This window comes from Argiope bruennichi, chromosome 9 (assembly GCF_947563725.1).
Source record: "Argiope bruennichi chromosome 9, qqArgBrue1.1, whole genome shotgun sequence".
Taxonomy (NCBI): Eukaryota; Metazoa; Arthropoda; class Arachnida; order Araneae; family Araneidae; genus Argiope; species Argiope bruennichi.
The window spans coordinates 18,641,363-18,662,653 of NC_079159.1; the positions used below are offsets into that span (position 1 = coordinate 18,641,363).

Here is a 21,291-nt window from a genome sequence, read left to right on the forward strand (position 1 = left end):
TAATGCTCTTACGATCGTATGTTAATATGTTGACTTAATAAAAGAAGAAATTATACAAACGAAATTTGTTATGCGTGCTTTACACAAGATCGTAAATTCATAGCACATTTTGAATGAAGCATTTCAAAATGCAACCGGCTTAATCACATATCAGTTCGTTTGTATGTAAATTCAATAACTTTCTCTGGTATTGTGTTTTACATGTAAGAAATTTGTTTTATATTTTTATTACAAAGATTACTGATGTATATCATCCTCGTGGATTAAATTCATCAAGTGGTTAATTATATTCTGTTCTATGCATTTATATTTTAATGAAAGCGATGATTCTAGAATGAAGGACAAAATTATATGTGTAAATTTTAATATGTGTTCTTTCATAGGCATTATATATTGATAATGTATGTTATATATAGTCACATATGACTTAATTTGGTTTGAATATAAATTAAAATTATATGTGCGAATTTAATTTTTGTTCTTTTATTGGCATCATATATTGATAATGTATGTTATATATAGTCACATATGACTTAGTTTAGTTTGAATATAAATTAAAATTATATGTGTGAATTTTAATATGTGTTCTTTCATAGGCATTATATATTGATAATGTATGTCATATATAGTCACATATGACTTAGTTTAGTTTGAATATAAATTAAAATTATATGTGCGAATTTAATTTTTGTTCTTTTATTGGCATCATATATTGATAATGTATGTCATATATAGTCATATATGACTTAGTTTAGTTTGAATATAAATTAAAATTATATGTGTGAATTTTAATATGTGTTCTTTCATAGGCATTATATATTGATAATGTATGTTATATATAGTCACATATGACTTAGTTTAGTTTGAATATAAATTAAAATTATATGTGCGAATTTAATTTTTGTTCTTTTATTGGCATCATATATTGATAATGTATGTTATATATAGTCATATATGACTTAGTTTAGTTTGAATATAAATTAAAATTATATGTGTGAATTTTAATATGTGTTCTTTCATAGGCATTATATATTGATAATGTATGTTATATATAATCACATATGACTTAGTTTAGTTTGAATATAAATTAAAATTATATGTGCAAATTTTAATTTTTGTTCTTTTATTGGCATCATATATTGATAATGTATGTCATATATAGTCACATATGACTTAATTTGGTTTGAATCTGTTAGAAAATACGTCTTTTTTATTGTTGATCAGTTGATACAGCAACTTAAAGAAACAAAGTGATGGATAAATGAAATGTTGTATTGGTGTTGACATGAAATCTGCAGATTTTTTTTTTTTTTCAGAATATAAGATAAGATTTCTTAGATGCATACTCGATTTATTCTAACATGAAATAAAATAAAATATCATAATGTATCATGTTAATATAGGAGAGAAAAGACCTTTACCTGATGATTAAATAATTAATTCCTTTTTATATGCGATTAGATCCTGGAATGATATGAATGGATTTTTATTATTTTTAATCATTATTAGCAAGCAGTGCTCCAGAAATTAAAGATCCAAGTCGTTCATCTGCCTGTTGCAAGAATCAATCAATCAAGATCAATTAGCCATGCATTGATTATGATCAGACTTTTTGTTTGCTAGTAAAAGCCTAAACATTAATTTCCTTTATTGATATATTCAGAATAAAATCATGAGTTCCATTCTCAAATTTTCATTAATATAAGTAATAAATACAGATTTTTGTTTCACAAAATTTTAATACAACTCTCATTAAAGAAATTATATCACAGTAATTGAATTGTTCGTCAAAATGATTTTTAAAAAATAATTTTATAGAACACTAATATTTACAAATGCTAAAAACATGAAAATTATGAAATTCAACAACATTGATGAAGGTTTTAATGACATTACTGATGATATACAGTATCCATATGCTGATGAGCACGCATCTTTCCAAGGACAACACCACTGTCCTCTTCCACAGCATTTGTAACCAACTTGGCAACACTGGTGCGGCTTGCCGCAACATTCTGCATTTAAGTGTTCGCAACAATGGTCCTGGCAGCAAGTGCCGGTACAGGTGAATCTGCTGCATTGTTTGGTATGATGTAGACGTCCAAATTCTGAAGGTAAGCCAACGAAATGCTCGCGACCTGCAACTTCAATTTCTGCTAGTAGAAACTTCCAGATCTCGCAACATTCGAATTTATCTGGATATACGGAACAACATTGCTTACCTGAAAGAAAATAGTTTTCATATAAGTACTATATTATTCAACTTAAAAAACAATTTATGGTAAAAGCATTGTATTCAAAAATACGACGTGTTGGAACACATTCTTGTGTTTGAAACAAATGCAATAAAGCTTTGAAATTTAAAACATAGATTATTCAAAGTGTGTAAAATTTTTAACAACAAATTCCCAAAATACTTGAAAATAGTAAAGAAAACTAATAACATTCTTTGGAAATATTACGGAATGCTCTCTTTATTAAGAGAAAATGTATAGAGATTTAATTCTATACTTACGTACTTTGCTACACGATTAAATCTAAATCTACAATAGTTATATACTTTCTGAAAGGATAATTGAATTAAAATCTTACGTATAAGTAGTACAATAAAATATGCTTTCGTTTCTCTTACCAGAAACATTTCACGCTTCTTTTGTTACCAAATGCAGATTAATAAAATTGCATTTAGTTACTCGGTCAAAAATATATTTTCCCATCTCATTATATTATTATTTATTAATAATACACTGTTTTAAGAAAAGGAAATTTTTGAAAAAATTATCATTTATTATCAGACCCAACAATATTTCAAGTCTAAAAATTATTTTTAAAATATATTATTATTATTTAATTAATATTCTTGAAAGTGGTTTCTATTATAAAGAAAACAGGAAGTAGATTAACATTAGATGAAAATATCTATGGTTAAATACTGATCACTGAATCAAACGATATTTGTGAATTAAAAGAGTACACATAATTATTCATAATAAACATGTAAATATATTTAATAATAAATGTAGTTACTTGTCTATGAATGCTAAAACTTTGTTTTAAATTAGTCAGAGATTATGTTAAATACGATACAGTATGATTGGAATAAAAAAATACATTTAAATTAAAGTTTTGTATTACTTTCAATGGAAACTTTTTTTTATATAAATTTTCTAGTTTTACATAAGTTATCATTAAAATGTTTTTATGCTTTTATATTCCAAATATTCCAAGACTCATATAATTGAATGAAATTCATAGTAATAAAGTATTTTTAAGAATTTTTGATTTACTAAAATAAATTATAATATTACAAATGCGATACAATTATTTAATTGTTTATCAATAAATACTCTTAGAGCCCTTTAATAATAAGTTTTCTTTAAAGTTTAAATTGGTAATTTATTTTTATTATCTGTATCTTATTTATAATTTATTTCTTCAGTATTTTAATATTTTTTTATTCAGGGAAATCAGTTATTAATAGATTTGCAATCTATCTGCTGTGAATAAAATAGAAAAATGAAGTTTGAAACACATCTGCTTATTTTTCCTTTATCATTTTCCAAATTTGATAAAAGAAATGCATAAAAGAGAACATGCATAACATATAAATTTAAGCAAAAAGTATTTTAATTAAAATATATTAATTTGAATATTGTTTTTGGCATATATATATATATATATATATATATATATATATATATATATATATATATATATATATATATATATATATATATATATATATATATATGATAGTTAATTTTCCAATTCTTTCTCGTTGATCTTCTCTAAACCGAAAATAACTATAATCCGAGCTCCGCATTTGCCATGACATCTATAATGTCCTTTATTTCATTAATTAAGATAAACATTGACCCTACGTTTCTCTTCTCAATTAGAAAAAAGTGAATTTTAAAATGAAATACATATTCAATTTCTTATATTTTATTTGTTAAATTTATTTGCAAAATGTTTGAAAGTAGAACCTTTTATCTTAAACTCCTTCTCTTTCTTACATCCCTCTTAATTCTTATAATAATGTTATTTGTTCTAATCTAAAGGCGGAACTACAAAAACTGAAAAAAAAAGACATTTAAATAAGACAATAAATAATATTGTTCGTTTATCCTTAGTCTAATCATATCCTATTTTTTGATCGCACGTTTTATTTGAATTGTGGAATCACAATAAAATAACTGGAATTTAATTTCCTCGAAACTGGCTCGTTATAAAATTGGTATTGGACATTCTTTGCAAAAGATATCCTTATATAGTCATTCAATACATATTATCATTGTCTGAGTTCCATGGAATCGGGGCATTTGGATTCCAGGAAATAACTTATAATATTGAGAACATTGGAAATTATAAAAGGTACTTGAATACTGTAATCTGGCTGAAAACATATAGAAAAATCTTTTATACCGTTGGATATTTCAACATAAAAGTAAGTTTATAAATATCCTTTTTAATTTTTTAAAGGCCAAACTGATTATAAAATCGTAATTAAAAGTTTAAAGTTATTCTATGTAACTTTGGAGCATATTATTGCAAAATTGCCAAAAATTATAATCTTAAAATTAAAAAAAAAATGCACTTTTCAATTATATTAATTTTACTTTCAAATATTTTTTCTCCAATTTCCCAATTATTCAAATTATTTTCAAATATATTTCACTTGAATACTTTTCAATGTTTTAGTTTCTGCGTTTATAATTACCCCTTATTGCAACGGTATTGAATAAAATAGAAGAAAATATTCTGAAATATTATCATGTCACAATATTTTGGACTAGAGTTCGAAAGTCTTTTAAACTGTTTTCATTGTTTAAAAAGTTTGAAATGGATGAGCTTCAGAAAATATTGTTTAAAACTTACTTTAGAATCTTAATCTAAAAACCAGTTCTCTATCTTGTATTTTTATATAATGTATAAAGTTAATTCATTTTCTTAATACTGTTTAAATTTTGATGAACGCATTACATATTGCGTATAGTAATATCTTAGATACAAAAATATTCCTTGTTTTTCAAATATAGTAAGATTAAAGGCCTAAACATAGATATAATTCTGATGGCAACATTCTAAATATCGTTGTGCTGAATTTATTATTTTATTAATATAATAATGGCAAGGAAACCATTTTAAGGTACCAATAGTATTTTAAAATCAATATTTGCATTACATAGGGCTATTATAAAAAATATAGAAGTATTAGGGATTGTTTAGTTGCATAAAATACCTTTTTGAAGTTGCAAACTATGAAACCATTTCTATATGTCTTTGATTCAACAAAAAGTCTGTGAAAAATGCTTGTTAATTAATGTTTTTTACTTATATATTGATGTTATTCACATAATTTGGCAGTGATTATTTTAATAACTACTATTATAAAGAAATTTTTATATTCAAAGTACTATTAGATTTAGAATGGTTCATCTTTTGAAATGCTAGCTTTTGAAACCAAATAAAGGTCCAATTAAATTAACTTTTAAAATACAGGTGATTATCAAAATAATGGAAACACCTATGAATAAAAGTGACATTTTTGAATGCGCTTCGTAAACATTAAAATATAAAAATAGCCACCAGTTGTTTTTATAAATAGCAATGTATGCATTCTGGTAGTATGTGTCAGCTTTATTAAAGTTCTGTTATTCTTGGATTTTTTCCAAAAGTGCAAAATGTCGGACCTCTCATTTTCAAAGAGGCCAAATTGTAGGAGCCGCACTAGCTGGAGCAAGTGTGACTGAAACGTCACAGCTTTTAGACTTTTCTAGAGGTATGGTGTCTAAAGTTATGATAGCGTATACATAGCGCGGCAAGACAAGTTCAGCAAAACAAAATAGTGGGTGGAAGGTGAAGCTCAGTGAAAGAGACCGACGGATATTGAAGCGGATTATAATATCTAAAAAGCCAACAACTGCAACAAAAGTGACCGGAGAGCTCAAACCCATCTGGATTCTCCAGTGTCAGGGATTACAGTTAGAAGGCACCTTCATAAACAGAATATTTATGGCAGAGAAGCAATTCCCAAGGTACTTATCGCTGATGTTATTGTTGGTCAACGGATTCTGAGACTACCACATTTCGACGACTCCATCTCATTAAGGGATGAGACGTGGAATGATGAGCCCATTTCCGGTATTCCTTTTGACCTTGTTAGGTCAAATCCCCTATTAGATACTAGTAAATGTAAACATCTCCTCTTTTCATCTTTCCTTTCACCCCTATTTTGATGCATTAAACCCATCCTAACGCATGCACAAGAGCACGGAGTGTTTTACAATTCGTTGCTGAACAGTAATGGTAAACGACGTTAAAAAACCTGGTCGATTGATATAAGAAAGAAAATAATATGGTCTGACGAATCGTGTTTCACACCTTTCCCTACAGCAGGATGGGTGCACGTTTGGAGGAGACCTGCACAAGTGTATGATCATGATTTTCTTCTTCCAGATGTCAAGCATGAAGGTGGAACTATCACGATATGGACAAACATGTGGGTTTCAGCTGGACTAATCGTAACCTTTAAAGGAAGGATCACTAGGGAGAAATATAGAGGAATTTTAGCTCACCTTGTCCATCCTATGATGCACACTTTGTTTTCTGGAATTTCCCATGATCATAATGCACTTATCCATGCAGCGAGACTTGACCAATCATAATTTGATGAACACGAGGAAGAAGTTAAACATCTGTCTTGGTCCGCATAGTCACCAGACCTCAATATAATTGAATGGTCTATTTTAGAGCGTTCAATCGGAATCGATATCCTGCACCGGCATCTGTCCCAGAACTTTCGCAATATCTCTATGAAGAATGGTACAATATTCCTCTAAACACTAATAAACACTTGTATGAATTGATTCTTAAGAGAATCCAAGCTGTATTACATGCGAAATGCGGTCCTACACCATACTAATAAAGGATTCTTTATAAATCTAAGGTATTCCCATTATTTTGATAACCGCCTGAATATCTATCTGGTGCATTTATTCGACGTGTGTTGACGTTTGGCACTGTGGTGACGCTTTATAAGCCAGATAACAGCTACGAGACATGAGAAATTTCTTTTGTCTAGTGGTCTTGTTACTCGGCTACGAACCCAAAGATTGCGAGTCCGATCCTCGCCTATCGCTAATAGCAACATTGGTGACCCGATGACGAAAATACGCAAACTTCATACAACTGTTGTGGCGCCCTCTACCATAAATAAATAAAAAAAATGAAGCTGATAAATAGTCAGCTGATAAATAATCAGCCAATAAATAAATGAAGCTGATAAATAATCAGCTAATTAAAAAAAATGGATAAGGCGCAACAGCCAATATATCACCACTAATAACAGCAAAAACAGGACAAAAAATCGTTCGTCTCACCTCCGACGCACTGAAGGGGGAGTAATGTGGTGACGCTTTATAAGCCAGATAACAGCTATGAAACATGAGAAATTTCTTTGGTCTAGTGGTCTTGTTACTCGGCTACGAACCCAAAGGTTGTGAGTTCGATCATCGCCTATCGCAAGTAGCAACAGCACTCTTGAACATTAAAGGATCATATTTTTGAAACTTGTAAACTGATTTTAAAGAAAAATAATTAATTTAGAAAGGAAAATGTATATAATAATTGTTTTAAACATTTCAAATTTTTCTTACCTTGATTGAGGGCGGGGGCGATATTTTATTTATAACATATGTTTAACTAACTTCGTAATTTTTAGAAATAAATGAGTAAAATGAATGATTTATAAAACGATAATAAATTATTCATAAAGATAAGAAAAATTATTAGTAAAAACATAAATAACGTGGGCAATATTTCATTCCTTTGTTTTATTATGTGAGTATGGCATGTGTTTGAAATTATTCTATGGGAAAGAAGAATTAATATGTAATTTTAAACATTAATTATGATAAATATTTAAAATACATAAGATCTATTCCATTTCTTTAGTAAAATATTTCTGTCGAATACTTTGTTTTTAATTTTTAATTTTTTTTCTTTCTAGATACAAGTATTTTGATATGGAAGGCGGAGCAGTTTTCGTAGAATCAGAAGGTACGGAAATAATTATATTTTTTTTCTTACTGCTAACAGCGAGATTTTTTTCATGCTGCTATTAAAATCCGTACTTTAAAATATCTCATCTTGCATTGTATTGTACATTGTAGTGCAGCCCGGTGCTATTTCTAATAGGGGTAAGTTGTAACACAAACGTTATATTGTTTTTAAAAATTTTAATCTGAATTTTCGATAAGCGTGATTCATATTCTGAGCTATAACGTCATCACAGTCGATGTTCTGCCAAAAAGGGGAGTAAGAAATCGTGAACACGTTCTCCATTTTAACTAGTAAATGGGGAAAAAAAATTCGCAAATTTTGATTTAGGATTAGTTAATTCATCTCTTTAAAAATATTTTTCCTTATTTATATTCTTTATGTATTACGTTTTTAAAATCTGTTTTATTTTTTTTCCTTATTACAGTATTTTTTTTTGTAAATCAACAAAACTGTGCGGATGGGGGGGGTTGTAGATTGTAACATATTACAACTTGTAAGATTTACCTTGATTTGTGTGTGATTCGTGTAATTACATTTTTTAATTTAAATATTAGTATGCATCCTCAAAGATCAAATCTCTGTCTTAATATTCGTCTCTGAAAGAGTCTAACAAAAATTAAAAATAATAAAATTCAAATTTTCTCACTTAATAAAATAACAATGGAAAACAAATATGGTGACAAAATTTATAAAAACGAAAACAAAGCGAAAGAATAAGGAAAAAGTTTAAGGACAAAAAAAATACAAAAGTGGAAACAAAGGGAACAAAAGAAGGAGAAGCGGATTTTAAACTAACATACAAATTTTCTGAAAAAAGAAAGATTTTTCTTAGTTTGCGGAGATGCGCACAGCAACTTTGATAATATATTACATTATAGTAAATTACATTAATATCTTTTCAGAAAGCAACAATAATATTACTTTCGTCAGATTTCACAATTCTAAGTAGTGGTTAGAAGACGAGAACGGCGTTTGAGTAGACACTTTCCTTTAGCTGATGAGGATGAGCTGGCACGTTTTCTTCTTTTCCCTTACGAGCTAAATGGATAGAAAGACATTTCGTCCTTACGGACTTGGCGTATACGAAACCAGCTTATACAGTGATTTTACGGAGAAATCGAGTTTCAAACCAGGAACGTACCATAATCAAGTCATTATAAATAAGCACAGATTATAATGAAATGCAGAATAATTTAAAAATCAATCGGTTGAAAAAAGGTTACTGTTAACACTAAACCGTTCGCACGTTTAATAGGAATTCATTTGTTTTGTGCCGGTAGGAATGGCTCAGATTATTTTGATTAGCATTAGGTTAGATAGTTTCACCAACCTGGTGTTGACATAATATTAAATTACTAGTTTTAAGGAAAATAAAAATTCCAATGTCTGTGTATCCCTCTCTCTCTCTCTCTCTCTCTCTCTCTATATATATATATATATATATATATATATATATATATATATGTGTGTGTGTGTGTGTGTGTGTGTGTCTGTGTGTGTGTTATTTTAAATTTCATGTATATTAGATGCATTGTGTATATTTAAAAAAAAAACTTAAAAATATTTATAAGTACAAAATAAACAGTCATATAATTCCCTAATATACATTTTTTTACGAATGTTTACCATGTTTAAATTATTTTAAATACATCAAATCAATATATTCTGTAACAGTTATTATAATGGGATGAGTTTAAAGTTCTTTTATTTCGAAAAGAAAATCGTTTATATCTTTAAAAAAATTTAATAATATATATATATATATGAAGCACAGATTTTTTTTTAGAAACTGTGTTTAATTTTAAACGATTCCTGTTACAGGTTTTTACAATCTTCAAAAAAGAAAAAAAAAATCAATGTTTTTACACAACTTTATTTAACTTGCCTTATTTCGTGCTTGTAAGAACGGAATTTTCCAACTGAATTTTCTCTTACAGATTAAGAAGTTACATTTCTTAAATTTTATACACATAAATATTCTTTACCACGATATACTATTTTAACCCTTTCTAAGGCCGTGGGAAGTATGCTTCCCACCAAATTTATCAATCTTTGTATGAAATTATGTAGGTTGGCATAAGTTCTGACAAATGTTTTTAGTAAGTCAGAAACTTAGATGCTTCAGTTCATTATCCCAGACAAAATAATGTGTTTTGATTTGTTACTTAATTATTAATTAACGAAATTAATTAATGAATCAAATTAAATTTATCTAATAAGCTAAATGAATCCCTTTTCTTATTCTAATTTCAAACCTAAAAATATTTTAACATAATATGACTAGAAAAAAATGGCCCTTTAAAGGGTAAATGTCCTGATAAATTAATTACTATTTAATCAAATGATTTAATTCAACATTGTTTATATCCTTGTGGAGTTAACTGGTAGTAAATTTGTATGTGGAGTCTAAAATTTTATATTTTTTTATTGACGATCAATTATAAATTAAAAACTAAAAATGTAGATAATGTTTAAAAATCTTGAAACAATTCCGCTTTTCAGCACACTGATAAATGAATTGAATTTTAAAAAAAACTTATTTATTTATAATCAATATCTTAATATAACCTTGCATTTTTTGTCTATTTCAGGTCGCAGTGCTGTTCAAGGTTATATCGATATAACAGTAAAACGATCCTCAGCGATCAATGAACCGAATTTAAGTTATAACAACCGCTCTAATGTGCCCATACCCAGACGATACAGATTCTATCTACTGCCTCTGGTTATCATGATCGAAATTATTGAGATGCTGGTTGTAACTGGAGCAGTTGCTCTCATAATTGTAACTTCGAAAATATTGACAATGAACGATGGCCTAGCGAAAACAATAAACACGGAATTCACCAAAGGTGTGCTTGTCTTAACATTCCTGCATTTTGCTCAAAAGTGGAGAAAATTGCTACCGGTTATATCTATTAGTTGTTACTTCGGCATTGCTTTAGTCTGTTTTTACAATATTTATCTCTTTTCTACACTTTTGTCATGTGATAACGATAAAAGTTCAGATTAATATTCAGTGAAATATATATATATATATTAATCACTCATGTGACGGAAGAGGGTTATATTATATGCCAAATAATAATTAATTGCATAATTTTACATAGGGATTTTTTTTACGAAATGTATTGCTTATCTTTTGGTTGTTGGACGGAATGCTTCAGTCTATATTAACCTTTCTGTTTTTTAAATAACTATAATGATGACGGATAAAAATTTTTTAAATGTATTCTCTCATTCCAGTTATGAAGGATTTTGTTATTTTTTTCGCTACTTACTCAGATGTGATATTTTGTATTAATATTTCAATTTTTATAGCCTTATGAAATGATTATGTATCTGTATCTATAAAATTACATACTGTAACGTTATCACTTTTAAGTATTTATTATTTTTTAAATAGCTTTATGCCATTTTTATTTTGCATTATTTTTTATTTATGTCTGAAATTACAATATTAGTACAGTTTTTTGTACTAGAGTTTTGTATTAGATTATAGTATATATTGTAGTATACATTATGAATTGGTTTAGGTCAATGATTTAAATGATTTAGATCATTGCTTAAAATTGGTTAGATCAGTAATACAAGCATATTAATTATTAATGACTTAAAAAATATATATGTTTTTTTCATTTGTAAAAAAATATATTCAGAATTATATATTATTCCATTTGTGCTTCCAAAAATATAAATATTAAGTTCTTACATCTTTCGGATCTATCAATTAAATTTAGTAAACCATTTCTATCCTTCTAATATTTAAATAATATAAATTCTATTTATCTGGGATTTAAATTGGCAGATGTATGAAACTTTGAACATCTTTGTTTCAGAATATTTGAGACTATTTCAATGGTTTCCATGAAAAAATATCTATCAATCATTCATCAGTGCTTTCTCCAGATATCATTTACAGTTTAAAAATAATAAATTCAAATCGTCATATAGTTCAGCTTTAGACACAGAAGAAAAAACTATTTTTGACTAAATTACGGGATGGCATTGATATTTTATTAAATATTAATAAAATTTTTGAAGAATGATTAAAAATAAAAAATTAGTAATTTTTTTACTATTTATTTATCGATTCAAACAATGTAAAATACAATTTTTAAAAAATAAGTAGATTCCAATGAGAAATATATGTGCTTACCTTTAGAATTTAGAAATTAGCTATTTTGACAAGATTAGGAGGGATTTCACATTAAATTCAGGAATTAAATAAATCTTATTTGGCTAGACCTCATTGTCAATGACACAATCTTAGTTTAGATATTAGAGAGATTTAGATAGATTTTAGATTATTCAGATTTAAGCTGAATAATAACAGAATGGCAAAGTCATAGAACAAGTCATAGACAAGTGTAAAATATGCAATTACATTTCTTGTTGAAGTCTTTGAAAAGGAAATTAAGACAAAATTAAGAAATACTTATATTAATTTCAGTTAATATTTTAAGAGTAAAAACGAAATCTTTAAAAAGGAGTAAATGAAAAATTGTAGACTTTTTGATTGCATTATATGTCTCAAACCATTGTGATAACATTAGCATGAAACGCTTTCCAGAAATTTTTATAATTCTATGAAAACTATTAAAATTAATAAAATACAAAGGATGAAATAAGTTAATTTATAAGACAATAAACTGCCAAAGAAAATCCTGAGAAAAGCAAACTGTTTGGCTTATTTTTTTGAAATATTTGTAAATTGTATAGTTAAAATCAACCAATATTTTATGAAAGCTTCCATTTTGAGTGAATATTCTTTGATTTACTATATTTTTTTAGTGATACAAATAATATGTTTTTATCTATATATTATATTATATTATATAAATAATATAATTATTTATATATTATATATATGTGGGCATTTTTTAGTACGAAACATATGTATCCACTCTTCCTCTGAATTATTTAAAAGGTTTCTAATATCTAGTGATTAACACAATTGTAGAGGAATATGTTGTGCTGTCTTTGCAAATAAAAGAGCTATGAGAAGACCTGGACTTATGCTATCCAAGTTTAGAGGTTTAGAGTTTCTTAATTGTTTTTAATTAGTTGCAAGTAATATTTCTTCAGAAAAATGTTGTTAAATACAAAGTTTTAATATAGGCAAAGTTAAAATGAAACTATAATACTGAAAATGAAACTATACTAATATAAAAGTTAGAGTGTAATAATGAGCACTCTGGAGCTCTATATAACTAACATCACAAGCATTTGATTTTGACACGCCATTTATTATATTGTTAATAAATTCATAAATTTTAGAAACAAGGACTCACCATCTTTGCACAGAGTTCCATCCGGGCATGATAAGTCTGCATTACAAATAGGGGTGTAGCACAAAAATAATATTGAGGTCCAGTATAAACACTTCAGTGCAGATATTTTTATCTGAACATGTAATAAAAAAATTAAGAATCAATAAATATTTATGAATTTATTTGTTATTTCATACTATTAAAGTTAAAATGATAACAAGAAGAAAAAAAATTTAAAAATATTACAAGGAAATGAAATGTAACTAATAACATATTCAAAAATATTAACATATTGGACAATAAAATAATCATAACAGGTAACAATCAGCAGGAGTGATCTTTACCAAATTTTCTCATACATTCTTTAATAAACTTATCATGACAAAGAACGCCTTGCATGGCACTGGCGTACAATAGTTACAAAATATTAATTTTTGACGCGAATTTAGGATCTTTACTAAATTTATCGTGTCATCCTTGGCGCGTTATTTGGCCATTAATCCCTGGTGATAAACAGCACCAGAAAATCGAATGTGAGTTTTATCTTTTCTTAACCGATTGAAACAAATATGTGACGCAAAACGGCACTCATAGGCACAGAAACCCATACTAAATTTGATTTATTTAACCCGCCGACCGAAGAATATCCGTGTGGGTGGTGGTTGACGCACGTATAAATCTGTCATGATCACAAAGTCTTCAACGTCGAGAGTAATACCACTGGGGGCACTGGATCAGGGGTGATCGTTCTCTGATTTAGGTCTAAATTGCGATCTGTGGATGAGTGAATGAAATGCATGAATGAAGTCCGCCCGTAAAAAGGGTTGTGATGTGTGTAGCTAAGTCGTACTCTTGCCCATGGATGGATCTACTGAAAAACAAGAGATGCACCCTTGGCTTAAAATCACTGACTTCTAAAGTCAGTGAGTTTGTCTACGATAAATGCCATTAGAAACAACAATATCAATATAAATTCTAAATCTGTGTACCGATTTTTATCCATATAATTCTATTCATTTTATTTTTATTCTGTTAACTTATATTCGATCAACTGGATAAACAGACTTTCTCTGAACAGATGTAGCTCAAAATTTGATAGAATTTGACAAATTTGGTGTGAAGGCCTTATACCAAATTTCAACCATATAGTTCAAAGCGCTTTTAAGTTATCTTTATCACCGACAGGTGGATATTTTCCAAACATGTGTTTTTCGAATTCTGGGAGGTCTAAAACGTGAAAATTCTTCAAAATATCGAGTATTACTACACTTTCTCTATACTAAATACAAGAGAAAGTAAAAATGGATTTTTACATGGTACTATTATTTACAAAGCGTATTGATTTTTTGTTTTACCTGACTACCTTTGGCAACCAACAATGTCACCGCTAATTACGCTACCACTAATTACGGTCATGTTTAAATTAATAAAATTTCTTTTATGTCACTTAATATTCCTTGTTTCTTCAGCAAATATCATTCAGCTTTAAATTTTGTTGGAATTTAATATAAACGTTAATTGTCTCATAATAAGGGTTTCCAGATAAAAAAAATAAAACAGGACCATATTATTCTTAATAAATAATTTTTTATCATTTACGGTAAGTATTTTATGATGTTCTTGAAATATCAATTTGATTGAATTACATGAAGACATAAAATATATTTTAAACTTTCTAAAGAAAACGCAGAGACGTTCAAAGATAACATTGATGCCCAATATAAGCACTTGGGTATTGGAAAATTCTAGTTTGTTTATTATGCTTGTAAAGTAGAGAAATAATTATTGTAGCTGAAAGCTCAACAATTATTTCCCTACTAAAGCTGTAGCTTAAATATAGCAAAAAGAGTGAAGTTCAAAAATAAAATTGATGCCCATTATATACATTTCGACTTTGGGAAGCTCTGCTTGGTTTGTTATGCTTGCAAAGTAGGAAATATATTAATAAAATTATTTCTGTTGCTATAGCTGATGGGTAATCTACGAAAGCTTTGTATAGCAATAACTCAGGAAAATGGTGGCAGTGGGGATCAAATAACTATCGCTGGTAATGTTAAAGGTTGTAAACTTTCATATAAAAATACAAATTAGTAAAACCATTGTAGTGGTTGGATCTAGGGGATTCCGTTTATGTTTTCTTCGTAAAAGATGTGAAGGAAAATTTAGTTTTTCCTCGTGAACAAAGGATAGTTGGAGTCCAGCAAGTAAATGATACAAATTACTAAACTTTCAAAAATATATAGAGAAATACGTTTCGTTAGAATTTCGTTTATATAAATATGTTTCGAATACATAAACGCGAAATATGTTTCATTTCGAACGAATATTAACAAAATATGTTTCGAATACATAAACGCGAAATATGTTTCATTTCGAACGAATATTAACAAAATATGTTTCATTTCTAATAAATATTATCAAAATATGTTTCATTTCGAATAAATATTATCAAAATATGTTTCATTTCGAATAAATATTATCAAAATGTGTTTCATTTATGTAAATTGAAAGAGTCAGCTAGGGTAGTGGCTCTTTAAATTTATTTATTGTTTTAAATATAGAAATAACAATCATTTAAATTTTATATCGATAAATGTAAGTAATGCAAGAAAACAAAAAACAAATTACATTTCTAAGAATATATTTCAATAATATCGCGTGAAATTTCTATGCAACAGGTTGTTGCATAGAAATGATATGTTGATAAAATGTTGAATTCTAGTTTTAAAATAATCAAATATATAGAAAAAAAAAAATAGACAATATAATTCAATATAAGACATAATAATAATATAAGACAATATAATAAATAATAATTCAAACAAATGATTGATGACGTGCTGTCAAGCATAATATGATGCAACTGGCTGAAATATAATTTTATGAACTATATTTTTGTATGTTATACATTTTTCTTATGTATATATGTTATACCTTTTTCTTATGTATGTATGTTATACATTTTTATGTATTTTTGTATGTTTTTGTATGTATTGTTATGAATTTAGAAAATACGAGGATTTTACATATCAGAATATAATTTTTAAGCTAGATTAATTCTGAATTGCTGAATTATACAGCAAAATATTTATTTATCCAAATTTGTATCACTGCGAAATGAATAATTAGAATTGTTACGCATTGTAAACAAATTAGAATTCTCATTTGATGCATGAATGTATGAAATGAATTAATGCCTTTATTGAAATTATACAAATATTTGATTGTAAGGCGAAATGAAGTAGTTCAAATATATTACTGTGTTCGGAATGGTTAACATTATTATTTTTTTAACGGCAATGAAGTGGAATAACAGAATCATGAAATTTATCTTTTATAAAACATAAAGTCACACACTAAAATATAATAATATTTCTTTTTTTAAACTAATTAAGTTTTTTTTTTAAATTTTCGTAGTTTTCAAATCTTATTAAATTCAATAGAAATTTCAAATTCTTAATATTCTCACTGTAGTAATTGAATATTAGCTAAATATATCATTATTAATATTTTTAAAAATTAGAAAATCCGACTATTTTTATTATAAATAATTACACTTTTCTTGGAAAGTTATTGATTATAAGAGACTTTTCTTTTTAAGCAAGAAATATTTTCAAGAACGCAAAACATGCAAATTAATATGTGAATGATCTGGTTCAATGGTGTTCGAAGCTTTTCTTTTCAAAACTCAGTTGACCGCTAAATATCTTGTTAACGAAAATAAATCCACTTATTACAAGTGTTAGTAATTAAGCATATATATATTGAAAAATTATGATTTATTATTCCTACTAGGCCATAGAAAGTGCTCAATAGCTCGCTTCGTTGATCAAGGAAGACAATTAATAAGGGGAAGCTTGTAATTTAAGTATGCCATTCTTTATTGTGGAAAGTTCTAACCCCAATAAAAAATGTCATGCTTAAAATACATTTGTTTTGGAAGAAAATTATAACAAATGTTGTAAATGAACATTCCATTATAATTCAGGCATTGAGTCATACAAGAAAATATTGTGCAATTATGTTTCAAGGAAATTCTTTTGGAAGACATATTTGAAGAAAGAAACCTTTGTCTTATTATATTATAGAATATAATAAGACATATTATATTATATTATTATTATTATTATTATTATATTATATTATTATTATATTATATTATCTTATTATATTATTATTATAGAATAAAATGCAGTCTCAAAGATATTTAATAATACATTAGATAAAACAAAAAATGCAAATTTCTGTTTATTTCCTTGTCTGTCTGTCCTAAAACTTCCACCTTAAACGTGATCACTATTTGTAGAAAAACTGCACATGTTATTCTGGGGACGGAGTTTAGCTTCACTTGAGTTATCATTGACTTTTAGTTAAATCATAAGAAATTCAAATGCATACTCAAAACAAAGCCAAATGTTTGGATTTATGCCCATATTTTTGCTGATGATTCCTGAATAATTAAAGTGATGAAATGATTCATATAGGATTTTCTGTGGAAATAATTATTTTTCTAAATATGCTAAATTTATTTCCTTATATTTTTTCTTTTATTTAAATATATTTTCAAAAATTAATTTCAAACACAATTTACAAAAGTACTTTCTGTTCTTTCAATTAATTGTAATTAAATCAAAAACAATTTAATAGTTTCATCGAATTTAACTCACACGTTCCTTTGTTACTTTTAAAGTTACGATAGAAATATTGCTTTTTCATAATCAATAGAAGAGCAAAATTATTACTTCCCCTTTTCACATCCCTTATTTTATCAACTCTATGCTATGTATATTTGATTTTTATAAAGTACTAAATGAATTTTAAGACTGTGTAAGTGTTATTGAGTCCCATTCCTATCGAAAAAAGAAGAAAACAACAAGGACACTCTGCGATGCTTTCACGTCAGTCACACCAACACTAAAAAGAAGATAATGATACCTAGAATCATGCCAAGAAGACCAAGATGTGAAGAAAATCTATTATAAAAATAGAAATGAAAGATAGGGAATTATGGAATCCCAAAGGTTGATGGAATTATACGAGAGGATTCAAATGTGGAGGCAAACAAAAGCAAGAAGCCTAGCCGCTGGCTGAAGAGTCAAGCGAAGAAACAAGAAAGTCAATGAAAGTCACAAAAGCTAAATCAAAGCAAACTGTTAAGAATGCTTAATAAAAATATTTTTACCGGAGCAATGGCAGTATACCAGCTATATTAATATAAAATGGACACATTCAGTAATATATTCACTTTATCCTGAGACTTGGTTTTTCTTCTTTTCTTTTTTGCTTTATTTTACATAAAACATACAACAAATTCTAATAAATGCTGTAAGAATGCAACTTCAAGATTTTAGTGACTGTTATTTTTTTATTTTGTCTTTTGAATTCTAGAAAAATATTTTTTAATAATGAATGTTTGGCCGTCAGTCGGTGAAAAATAAAAGATTTTAAAAACTCTACGAAGATTACTTTTTTTCATTATACTATGGCCCTCAGCGCAAAACTCGTTATATATTGTTAAAGTATGCAAGAAATTCGCCGAGATCACGATATTTCTGGTTTAATTATAGGCTATTTAGCTTTGATGATTTTTTTAAAAAGTTGATTGCTGAAAATGAAATTTACGACAAACTGCCGATATGTTATATGATATAATTCTAAGATTGTAACTATTGAATGAAGATTCAACTGTGAGGAATCCTTGGTTAATCCATAAGATATCCATAATGTAGACTCAGAAATACATCGGTTGTAGGTTCAAAAAATATCAGACTTATATTTCGTTATGTTCGATTCTTTTACAGAATTTCTTAATGACAGATGCGCTTCTTTGGAAATTTAAGCAGGTATAATAATTTTAAGCGGATTGGGAAACTGCATACTTTTTGATATATTTGATATTTTCTCTCTAAAAGGGCTAAGCTCATACTGTAATAGTCTTCCATATAGCTAGAGTTCTCTTTTCAGAGAATGTATTTGAGTCTTTCATTAGACAAAAGTTACTTTAAAATAACGAGTTTAGATTCATTTACTGAAATTTAAAATAATGATTTTTTTAAGGAATGCAATACACTCAAAATCTTATTCTATGTTTAATTTTCAATGTACTTAAAGACATTGACCACAGAAAACAGCCTTAGACTTACCATTTGGTTACGGTTGCACATACGAAAATCCTAGATGATCACAATGTATGGCTAAGCGAATTAAATTTTACCTCTAACTTTTCTGTCAGAAAACTTCATCTGCCAAAATGAAAAATTTCTATCAGTTAGTTCTTATCGTAGGTGATTCTGATAAGAAATCAAATAAGAAATGTTCTGTTGAACAACATAGTCACTATCTCGTACAAACTTCTAATCTCAGAACACGAAACAACCGATAACAAAGAGTTTGGAGTTCACGAATTATTGAACAATGTGCAAATATACATAGGTACTTATGCTACAAGATAGTTAAACAGAAAGTAATAACCGGAAGTTTAACGAAATATGTCACGAGAATTTTTGTTATATTTAATAAATGATTTTTTTCACAATAATAACAATTTATTTTAGCTCAATCACACTGAAATTATTTTTCAAAGTCATATGTCAAAAATGACCTTATAATTTTGAACTGGCCACTATATCTAACCTATACCATATTAGTAGGAAAGAGGGTGTTTCAAAAAGGCATATTAAATGTACACTTGGATTGCATATACAACTGATCTTTGATGGAACCCCATTTTGGTCTCACAATTTCGTCTCTAAACTAGGGCAGCTTCATGTAAAATACATATTAATAATGACTTGATTTAAAATACACGGATGAAATGAAACAATTGAAACTTCTTATTCTTATTCTTCCCTGTCACAACAATCCCAGATGGGCCCTATCCTTCCTCAAAATTCCATTTCATGCCGCCCTGTTTTTGCATAAGTTTTTCCAATTAGTCACCTTAATAGTTGACAAACATTCCATGTCCCAAAGCCTTAAAGTCTTTTCCAAGTCGTTTCCCCCAAAACAATTGGTAATTTCTTTCTTTAAATTTCTTAACACGAAGTTTTTTTTTTTTTTTTTTCTAATGGAGTTGTTACTCCCAACCTCATCTGAAGGACTAGTCACCTGATATAGGGGTCCGCAAGCTCACCTATATCTATGGTCAGACACTGGTTATCCATTTTAATTGCCTCTTACGTCATGCATGAACTGCATTGAAACTATTCTTTCACACTCCTTATATGTCGATAAAGATTCCTAACTTCGCGTCAGCATTCCGTAAGAGAATACTTATTTCAATATATTAAATTTATAATGCATACATAGCTGAGTTTTGTTGAAATCTTAGTTTGATCATATAACTTTGCCAACAGATCATCACAGCTTTGTGTAAAGTATAATTAAATAATGATTTAATTTGAAATACATAGACCAAACTTAATATATTAATGGAAGTTATAAAAACAATTAAAAATGCATTTCTGGATAGTAATATCTGATTTTAAAAAAATAATACAACTAGTTAAAAGGATATTTCTTGCTTCGAGATTCTGTACTAAATAAAATAATTATGAAATAAAGTTCCAAATTTATTTTTTATTTATTAATTAGCAAATTGGTCCAAGGTGCCTCAGATTAGCTATTATTCCGGGATTAAGTTTCATAAAATTGTTGATAAGTGTTTGTTTTAAAAAATTAATTAATTAGGCTTTCTGTGAACAGTTCAATCTCACTTTCCACATGGTTTCGTAAGTTTATTAATATTTTAAAATTATATTTTTGTTGTTTGCATATTTTTGTTGTTTTTTCATATAAATCACAATATTATAATATGCGTCTGTTTCTGTTACTTTCTATCGGCCAAGACATTTTATTAATTATTTTTTTTTCTTGAATAAGAATTGTCGATAGATTTTAATAAGGTTAATGAACCTACTTTGGTCTTTTAACTTCCTACGAAGAATGTTTCTCT

The 21,291-nt window shown here is 27.5% G+C and overlaps 1 protein-coding gene across 1 annotated transcript; it reads right to left on the bottom strand.

Moving 5' to 3' along the window:
* Positions 1-1,793: 1,793 nt before the first annotated feature.
* On the bottom strand, positions 1,794-19,583 carry LOC129984800 (progranulin-like). Its single transcript, XM_056094756.1, has 3 exons — positions 19,481-19,583; positions 13,359-13,470; positions 1,794-2,222 (listed from the first exon to the last, which is right to left on the bottom strand). The coding sequence occupies exons 1-3, from the start codon at positions 19,499-19,501 to the stop codon at positions 1,813-1,815; spliced, it is 543 nt and encodes a 180-aa protein (XP_055950731.1). The 5' UTR covers positions 19,502-19,583; the 3' UTR covers positions 1,794-1,812.
* Positions 19,584-21,291: the final 1,708 nt, after the last annotated feature.